Source organism: Hylaeus anthracinus, unplaced genomic scaffold, assembly GCF_026225885.1.
Source record: "Hylaeus anthracinus isolate JK02 unplaced genomic scaffold, UHH_iyHylAnth1.0_haploid 0, whole genome shotgun sequence".
NCBI lineage: Eukaryota > Metazoa > Arthropoda > Insecta > Hymenoptera > Colletidae > Hylaeus > Hylaeus anthracinus.
This window is the reverse complement of record NW_026533254.1, coordinates 27,340,490-27,350,696: the sequence shown is the minus strand read 5'-3', so window position 1 is coordinate 27,350,696 and position 10,207 is coordinate 27,340,490. Positions and strand designations below refer to the sequence as shown.

General features: G+C 55.1%; 1 protein-coding gene across 1 annotated transcript; it reads left to right on the top strand.

The window, feature by feature from the left end:
- Positions 1–8,473: 8,473 nt before the first annotated feature.
- On the top strand, positions 8,474–8,929 carry LOC128895441 (uncharacterized). The gene has a single exon (XM_054158035.1). The coding sequence runs from the start codon at positions 8,474–8,476 to the stop codon at positions 8,927–8,929; it is 456 nt and encodes a 151-aa protein (XP_054014010.1).
- Positions 8,930–10,207: the final 1,278 nt, after the last annotated feature.

The window sequence follows — 10,207 nt, the reverse complement described above, 5'->3', positions numbered from 1 at the left end:
ATTGATTAGTTAATAGCGAACTGAAACGTTTGAATGATCAAAGAGAACGTCTCGCGTGTAGAAGTGGACTGTTCGAAGGATAGAAACGAACTGAATTTAGTGTCTCGAAGTGAACTCGGATCCGACTGAATTGAATGCTACGGTGTGAACCGTCTGAAGGATCGGAACGAACGGAGATGTGAACCGTCTGAAGGATCGGAACGAGCTGCCATGCATGCCACGGTGGCGCGGCCGTATTTATACTCTTTTCCAAGGCCATTCGTTCAAGGCCGTTCGCTATTACTTTACAACAATTCCAGGGTTACTCGCTAGTCAAGGCCATCGCTCAAGCCAAGGCCATCGCTGCATTTCAAGGCCATTTGCCACAATTCCAAGGCCATTCGCCATTTGGCCTTGAAATGCAAGCGGTGCTCAATCTGTTCTGGAAAATCGCTGCTATATTATTTATCATGTCGGTTTTCACTAAATATATTGTACATACAATTAATACTTTTAATATTCGTCGCAGTAACTCGCCTCCGGCCACGCTGCCGTGCCCCTATGCTCCTTCATGGAGGGAGAGGTGCGAGATCAATTATCCTATTTACCTTAAACTACTGGTCGTGATCGGTCTACGCCATACACAATTCCTCGGCTAACGAGGTTGCATCTTGCGACTTCTGGCTAGGCATGCAATACAATTTTACCTGTGTGGTGGGGAACAAGAATACGCCCACAGTAATCCCTGCTTGTCGTAAGAGGCGACTGAAAGGGACAGGTGTGACTGCGGGTAGTGGCTACCGCAGCCAGGTGGGGAGGGATATCGCTCCCCACCGGAGATGGAACTCCTCCATTGCAAGGGAGGAGGCGCGGGGGGCACCGATAGCGTTGGAAAGAAATCCCGGTGCTCTACGTAAAAAAAAAGCATGCAATACAATAAAAATATATGATCATCCCGCGACTTTGGCGAGGCTACAATACTATAAAAAAAATAAGTGGTCCTGGGGAGACCGGAGGACGTTACAATACTTTCTAGTAGCAATCTCGAGATATACACATTCCTCTAGAGAATACTACTGCTCCTCTTCCTTAAGGGATGATTCTCCCAGGAATGTATGTTCGTAGGAGTCATTTCTAAACTTAGCTTTTCCAACTAAGATACGATTCTTCGAAGGATACGTTACTTGAGACAAATCTTTTAATTTACTCTGTTTCTTTTCTTTATCCATACAAAATACATATACATTGTTAATACTAATAATATTTTATTTCTATTTATGTACATACATATATATTTAAATTGAATCTATCGCTATTACACCTTTTTACATCTTGCCTTATCTCGCTTGTATCTCTTCATGCTGAATCTGAAATTCATTAATAATACTCACCTTAAGTTGGCCTTCTCGCGTTCCTGTTGAAACACATAAATAATACTTACCTTTGAATCGACATCGTAACGACAATTTCAAACTTGCAAACATTCTTGCTCGTGACCCCTGAAATACGACAACCACATTACACGCGCGTAATTAAGTATAGAGAACTGTAATGTTGATAAAACCTACTTTCGTGCTGCGTGCTGACCTAAAAGTAAATGATCTTATTCTCTAACTATACATTTATTATAACTATTATATCTATCATTATTAATCATACTTACGCCACGCTAGGATCCAGGGTTTCCGCTCGGCGCAGATCCACCTAAAACAAACAATATTATTAATATCTGAATTAGCATTATATTGGAATACAATACATTATATTACTACTTAATTATTCATCTGCCACGCTCTGCCAACTGAAGATACTGGATTTCCGCTCGATCCAGAATCTCATCCTTTTCATCGCTAAAAGCTGAAACAGATAATAGATTAATTATTATTCATTTAAAATCAAACAAATATTCGTTCGAAACTTCTTTTCGAACGAATGTAACGACAGTCGAAAAGCTGGACGTTACAATAGTTAAGGTAAATTGCCTCAGTTATTGCTGAGTGAATTTGCAAAGAAAATTCATCTATAGCGACTCATCACTGCCGTTGGATCAAGAAGGAGCGAAATTAAGCAAGAAACACAAGTTCATCCAGCGTAACCAGCAGAACGACAGGTCTCGCGGCGTGGCAAGCCGTGTTGGCGACGCGTAGAGCGTCTACCACGCGCGAGATCGCGTTCACGGTGGACCTTCCTTTCCGGAAGCCGTACTGGTAGTCCGAAAGACCTCTAGCGGCCAAGATCGCCTCGTGCAACCGGGGTTTTAACAGTCTCTCCATCAGCAGCCCGCTTGTGTTTAGCAAACACAGCGGACGATACGATGACGGAGATCCTGGTTCCTCTTTCCCCTTGCTGATCAACGCGAGCCGAGCAACCTTCCACTGCGCCGGGAAAATACCCGTGTACAAGCACGCGTTGTACATGCGCAGCAGAAGGTCGGAACATCTCTTCGCAACCACGCGCAGGGCCTCGGACGGTATGCCGTCCGGCCCAGGGGCCTTGCGGGGCTTCATAGCCCAGGCCGCAACGGCGAGTTCCGCCGCCGTAAACATTGGGACGTCCGCCCCTGCCACCGGATCGAGATCGTGTCTCCTCACCGGATGTGCAGGGAACAGAGTGTCCACAATGCTCCGCATCGTGGTTGCGTCCAGTTTCGGGCTCGCGGACAACTTACCGAGTCTACGGGTGACGAGTTTGTACCCGTCGCCGAACGGATCTCGGTTAAGGTCGTCGCAGAGATCGCGCCAACACAGCGCTTTACTCTGCTTGATCGCACGAGTTAAGGCTTTCTTGGCCGCCTTGTAGTCCTCCGACACCACGGCGGCCTCCGGTCGACTTCGAGCTCGTTGAGCTCGTCGCCGGAGCCTCAGGGCTTCCATCCTGAGAGAGGCGATCTGGTCGGTCCACCAGTACGCCTGCCGCCGGCCGGAGAATGGCCTCCTTCTTGGCATTGACTCGTCGCATGCCCGTCGGATGAGGTTAAAGGTGCCACGGACGATGGCTTCGGCACCCGCTCTATCGGACGGGTCACGCAAGTTCTGCGGCACGGCCTCCACGCCCGCCCGGAGAGTGGCGTAGAGCCTATCCTCATCCAGGCGAGAGGTGACGTATCCTCTCGAGCGTCTAATCCCCAGAGGCCGCGCTTGCCGCTCGCTGATCAACTGGAAGGTGATGTAGCTATGATCGCTACCGGTGAAATCATCAATCACCCTCCAGTTCGCCGCTCTCTAGATCAGATCCTTAGACACCAAGGTGACATCTGGTATCGAGTCTCCGAATCCAGGGCGTAGGTACGTCGGCGTTGACCCCACGTTTAACACGACGAGTCCCAGTCTGGAAGCCATCTCGACCACCAACCTCCCCTTCGTGTCGAGGCGAGGCATCCCCCAATCGCAGGCTCGGGCGTTGAAGTCACCAGCCGGTGGACTTGTCGTGTAGGGTGTCCTACAGCACGTCGAGGTTTCCCCGAAATTCCCCGAGCTGACATACGTGAGGACACCGCGGGTGACCCAGACGTGTCCCGCGGCAGCCCTGTGAGAGTCTATACGGACTCTCCGTGGATCCACACTACCACGGTCCCGAGATCATCCCTGAACCAGGTGGAGGAGTCCCGTTCGCGGTACTGCTCGCTTGCGATGACGACCGCAGCTTGCTTCTCCATAGCGAGCTGCGTTAGCAAGCCATCGGCAAGTCGACACCGGTTCAGGTTTCCCTGGAGGATCCTTACCGTGGCCGCGAAGAGGGCTTACCCTTCTTTGCGGCAAGGATCTCCCGGAAGTTCCGCACTTCCCCGAGCCCGCGTAGTGGTCCGTCGACGCGTCTTTTTTCCCGTGCACAAATGGCAATGGGGGGTGGCGTCGCACGCCGCCGCCTCGTGGCCATCCTTGCCGCACTTCCGGCAAGCGTTGCTCCGGTCCGGGACTTCACACTCTCTACGAGTGTGTCCGTAGCCCAGGCACCGGAAGCAACGCTGAACCTCCGTCCAGCGCTGGATGCGGCAATTCACTCAGCCGATCTTGAGTTTGGTGGCGGCCAGAACGGGTCGGCGCGAGAACGGAGACGCGGATTTCCTCCGGCGACTTCTCTGCCACCCGCGCGACCGCGTCCACGATCTTCCCTAAGGTCGTGACGCAATCAAGATCGAGGATTTCGACCGTCGCGCGGGGTTTCAGGCCCCATACTGCCGCAGTGTCCCCCACCGCCGTCTGGAGCGCGGACTGGAACCTGGCGCTGTCCCCACAGCGCCCAAGCTCCAGAAGGACGGCCCCATCCCGCGTCCTCCTTATTTGGCGGACCTCCGTGTCCACTTCCTTCGGCCAGACCTGGTGTCGTATCGCGCCCACAATGGACGCGTACGTCGCGCCCCCGGTCGGCTTTAGGAGGACAGCCGTCCACCTAGTTTTAGGGCGGCGGCGCCTTCTCCTCTTCTTCCTCTTTCGCCTTGCGTCGACGGCACGCTGCTCCTTTGGAGGAACAGAGTTCTTCGGTGCCGTCGACGTTGACGGAGGTTTGGCAGATAACTGCCCCTTCTCGTCTCTCCGCGGCGTTGGACGTGAGAGTGGAGGATCAGACGGTTTGTCCGCCCTCTTCTTTCTCCCCACCACCGTGGACCATTTTTCTTGGTTCACGGTCGCTTTTTCTTCGCCCTACTACCTGCCTCTTTCTCTGTGCTGGAAACCACGGCCCGGTCTGGTTTTCGATCAGGCCGTGACCAAGGGGCGGATGTGTTTCCAGATGGCGTTGCAAAGGGCGTGCCGAGGGCCTGCAGCATGTGGAGGACACGCTGTCTCTCCACCTGCCCATGGTCCAGGGCGTCCATTGCTTCTGCCAGCTTCTGCATTTCGTCCTTGATGTCCATGCTGACATTCCTCTGTTTGAGGAATGCCTGTCGCATGTCATCAAGGACGGTTTTCATTGCCGCTACTTGCGAACTCCCTGCTCGCTCGAGGGTCGCCAACGTTCTGAACGCCCGGTCCCCGACACCGTGGTCGTTGGCATCGGCGCATTCAGAACCAGATACATTTCCTGGCCCACAAAAGCCAGGATTCCGCAGCAGAGGTACTTGGGGAGTTGGGGAGATACCGCAGCCACTTCCTGACGGACAGGGCTCTGGACCAGGCTCCGAGGCGGCACGAATGGATTGTCATCCGTGCCGCGGCACCTCCGGCGGCCCCCGTCCGACAATGTGGACGTCTGTCTCGTTCTCTGGACACAACACAACAAGATGGAAAGGAAAAACCAGTAGCCTATTTCTCATCAAAATTAAATGAAACGCAAAAAAGAAAAAGCAATAAAAGAAGCGATAAAATATTGAGAACACTGGCTGATTGGAAGAAAATTTGAAGTGTATTCAGACCATAAACCTTCGGAAAACTTTAATATAAAAGCGAAGACAAACGAAGAACTGGGTGATTTGACATATTATCTGTCTCACTTTGACTTCAAAACCATATATATACCAGGGAAATCAAATGTTGAAGCGGATTGTCTTAGTAGAAACCCGCTATTAGAGTTAAAAGATAGCACTCAAGAAATGCACAAAATAGTAAACATGATCGAACTACAAGAAATAAAAAAAGATCAGAATGAAAATATTGCATTAAAAAAACTTAAGGAGTAAAAAATAGAAGAACATGATGCAATTTATACACAAAGTAAAAATAAAAATAAAATAATATTATTCAAGAAATTGAGCAATAAATTAATAAAAAATACACATGGAGACTGGTGTCATATTGGCATAAATCAAATGATTAACAAAATATGTCCACATTATACTTCAAAAAGATTAATAGAAAACAAAAAAAAAATGTGCAAGAGATGTGATATTTGTAAAAGAAATAAATCTAGAGGTCAAGCAAAATATGGATTAATGTCTCAATTAGGACCAGCAACAAAGCCATTCGGGATATTGTCGATTGATACGATTGGTGGATTTGGTGGTCAAAGATCAACGAAGAGATACCTTCATCTTTTAGTTGATCATTACACAAGATACGCATATATATTAACGTCAAAAACTCAAGCAGCAAGTGATTTTATAAAAATAGTCCAAAATACACTAGAAGTAAGCAAGATAGATACAATATTAACAGACCAATATCCAGGACTCAACTCCAAAGGGGTCCGGAGGATTTGGGGCGTCCACAGTGGTGGCTCTGACCCACTGTAGATCCGTTCTCTCTATTTAAGGGATGACCCAGGTCTAAAATCCTCTCTCCCCACCTTCTCGTGGTGGACCCTGAGGGCGCACATAGTTTTGCGTCGCTAACGGGGAGAGGGGTACGAGGCGGGAAGTAGCACCTGTGATGTGTGAGGTGATGCCGGCGGGATCTCCGGATCCTGGCAGGGCCTCCCATGCCGGTAAGGCTCACACTGAGCAGGGGTGAAAACCGCTTCACAGGGACGAGGAGAGGTCGTTCCCGCGCGGTGGCCCACTGAGATTGCTCCCCCCTGTGCGCTGGCTTTGCCTCTGCTCGCCTCAGGGGGGGGGGGGGGCTGATGTGTGCTCGCACTGCCGAGGTGGTAGTGCCGCGCGGGATCAGGAGCCGGCCCCTTCGGGACTTCGACCAAGTAGTGCGCGGTGTGGTGCGGGTGTCGGAGCCCGCAACGGCTTCGGGCGGGTGCCCCCCTGTGCGGTATTCTCGGGGGGGTTAAATGCGAAGGACGGGCCCCGGGGAACTGGGGTAGGGGGGCATGTCTTTCGTTAGGCATGTCCCCCGAGGGTACATCCGTTCCCGTCCAGCAGCCTGCCCCACCGCGCACGATGCGCCGGTAAAACAAAAACTATGGACAACGTACTTAAAAACGCAGGAAGCACTGGAGCCGGGTCGGCCGGCAATAGCAGGGGTGACGGCAATGTCACACAGTATTGCACCGTTGTGTTGGAGGAGTTACCGTGCCCGGAAGCGGTCGAGGAGTGAGGTGTGACGTCGAGGCCCAGTTCAAGGGCTTCGTCGACACGCGGGCTGGGGGCTGCTGGCCCATCTGCAGCAAGCTCGAGAGGTCGCCGGACCGGAGTTGGCCTTGCTGCTCTCGATCCGGGAACGGGGTCACGGCTGGGGGTGAACGAGGACGATGGTGTCTCTATAACGTCAATGTCCTTGGCCTCGTGCGCTCGGGCCAAACGACGCGCTGGTGCTGAACGGCCGGTGTCGCCGCCTGTAACCCGAGAGGCCGCCAAAAAAGCCCGGGTCAGGGATGCTTCCTCCCCTGTAGGCGTTGGCGCACCGCCTGCAGCCCTGTGGGACAGGATGCAGTCGGATGGCCAGATGCTCAGGGAGAAGAACGCCAGCCTTCGGCGGAAGGTCGAGGGCCTCCGAGAGACCCTCGACGCTGTGCGTGGGGAGATGATGGTCCTCAAGCGGAGGCTTGATGCTCCTCTAGCAGGGCCGTTGTCTCCACCTACCCGGGAAGGTCAGTTCGACACCCACTCGCCGCCTCCGGCGACTACCACGGCGAGGGTAGTGGGGCTCTCCTGGCCAGGATTGGGGCTCTGATTGATGCGAAATTTGCGTCAATTAGAAACGAGCTCCTTCTGGGCTTTCGGGATCCCCAGCCACGCCCCGCAAAGCCACTGCAGGGTGGATATGCCGGAGCGGTGAGGGGGCAGACGACCCCTGCGGCTGCGGTTCGTGTCGTGGCTTCCTCTACGCCGGCGGTTGGCAAAGAATCCTTCCCCGTCATTATTAAGCCAGCGGGGGGGAAGAAAAAGAAGAAGAGGAGGAAGAGGGGGGTCCAGGCCGCCCTAGGCCGCCCTACCATCTACCGTTCCGCAGCGGTTGTTGCCTTCTCCCCCTATTAATCCTGCGACGACAACGGGCATCCTTGGTCCCGCCCGTCGCCTCGGCCCCTGTCGAAAAGGGCGCGAGTAATGGGAGCGCGAGGACAAAGAGGGCACCTCCACGCGTGGTGGCCCTTCCCCGTTTGGCGGCGATGACAATCACTGTCCCGGAGGCGAGCAGGGTCACCTACGAGGAGGCCATTAAGAGGGCTCGCCAGGACGTCGACCTGGGAGCCCTAGGGATTAAGGCCCTCTCCTGGAAGAGGGCCGTCACGGGGGGCCTGATTATTCAGGTCTCGGGCGCCGGTGGGGGCCCGAAAGCAGACGCCCTGGCGGCCAAAATGACCGCCGCCTTTGGGGGCCTGGAGATTAGGGTGGCTAGGCCCGTCAAAAAGGCGGAATTCCGCTTGACGGGGCTGGACATATCCGTGACCCCCCAGGAGGTAGTTGCGGCGGTTGCGAAAGCCGGGGGCTGCACCGCCGAGTCCGTGAGGGTGGGGGAGCTGAAGGCCCCGCCAAAGAAGAAGAAGGGCCGAAGGGGGTTGGCAGGTGTGGCGCCACCCTTTGCGGCAGCTCGAGAGATGGAGGGGATGTTACACACCCTTCTACCTCCTCTGTACCAGTTGCGATGGAGGTGGACGCCGTGGCGTCAGGGGAGGTGGTTTCCCTCCCCCTACCCACGCAGCCGTCTGAGGGAGGTCCTGTGACGGCCCAGAAATGGCGCACAGGGCTTCCCTTGAGGTATTGCAGGCCAACCTGAACCACTGCCGCCGGGCACAGGAGCTTATGGTCCACTGCCTGGCGGAGTGGCGGGTTGGTCTAGCGGTGGCCACGGAGCTGTACCAAGTCCCCGACCATCCACACTGGTTCGGGGACGAGGACGGCTTCGTGGCGATGTGGTACCGTCGCCATTCGGCGACTGTTCCCCCCTGCACCGTGGTCGAACGGAGTCCACCAACGGTTTTGGTAAAATGGGTAAGGTTCCTAGTCGCAGGGTGCTACAATTCACCCAATTGTAGTGCTGCCGAACTCGGGAGGTTTTTAGACCGGCTGGGGGCTATGTTAGCCCCCTATATGGCCGACCCAGTGCTGGTCCTCGGGGACCTAAATGTGAGGTTCACCGCGTGGGGTAACCCGAGGACCGGCTCCCGAGGCGGAGCGCTGCAGGATTAGGCGGAGGGGATGGAGCTCCGGTTATTAAACCGGGGCTCCGTACCAACGTGCGGGATGTGGAAAGGCTGGTCCTTCGTGGACGTATCGTTTGCGTCAGCCGCCGCCTCACGCTGGGTGTCTAACTGGCGGGTCTGGGAGGGTGAAACGTTGTCGGACCACAGCTTCGTCCTTATGGACGTGGCTGTGGTCTCGGACCCGCCAGCGGACGCCCCCCTCCGACGTAGCATCCCTTCAGCGCCAAGATGGGCGCTGGAGCGACTAGATGAGGATCTACTGAGGGCCGTGATTATAGGCTCTGCCTGGCCTCCGGCCAGGGAGCGCGGAGCAGAAGAGGGGGCTTTGTGGATCCGGGACACGTTGCAAATGATTTGCGACGTAGCTATGCCCCGGATCCACGAACAGCCCCCGAGGAAGTTTGCGTACTGGTGGACGGGCGAGGTTGCCGACCTCAGAAGAACAGCCAGCCGCGCCCGTCTCCAGTATACCCGTGCTCGGCGCCGCCACTTCTTAGGCGGTGACCTGGAGTAGAAAGTCGCCGAACTGTACGGGGTGTACTGGTCGGCGGCGGTGGCCCTCAAGCGCGCGATAGCCGCAGTTAAGGCCAGAGCGTGGGACGAGCTCCTGCTCACCCTCCGTGACCATCCGTGGGGGTGCCCATACAGGGTGGTGCTGTGGAAGCTCCGCCCTTGGGCGTCCCCTGTCACGGAGAGGTTAGACCTGGAATTCCTGAGGTGCGTGATTGATACCCTCCTTCCCCTCAACGATGGCGGAGAGGGTGCGTTGGAACGCACCCCGAGTCCGACTATTGAATGGTCGGATGAATTCCGGGTCACGGACTCTGAGCTGTCCCGGGCTATCGGGGGGCTCCGGGTTAGGGGCAAGAAAGCTCCCGGCCCGGATGAAGTACCCGGTAGCCTGCTGGCTCTGGCCTTGGGAGTCCTTGGCCCGGCGTACAGGAGCGTCTTGGACGCTAACTTGCGCCGTGAAACCTTCCTCAGTGTGTGGAAGAAAGCGTTCCTGGTTCTCCTCTAGAAAGGGGGAAAACCCGCAGAGTCTCCCTCTGCGTACCGGCCAGTGTGTCTGCTTGATGAGGCGGGCAAGCTTTTTGAACGAATCATAGCTGCCCGCCTCCTCGAGCACCTGTCACGCGCTGGTCCCGACGTCAGCGACAGCCAGTACGGATTCCGGAGGGGTCGCTCAACGATGGATGCGTTGGAGCGTTTGCGCCTCCTCCGGGAAAGGGCTGTCGCTCGGGGCCGGGTGTTTATTGCTGTGTCG

Excerpts from the sequence above, each read along its gene's own strand:
- LOC128895441 (XM_054158035.1), top strand. The coding sequence starts at position 8,474 with ATGGCGCACAGGGCTTCCCTTGAGGTATTGCAGGCCAACCTGAACCAC.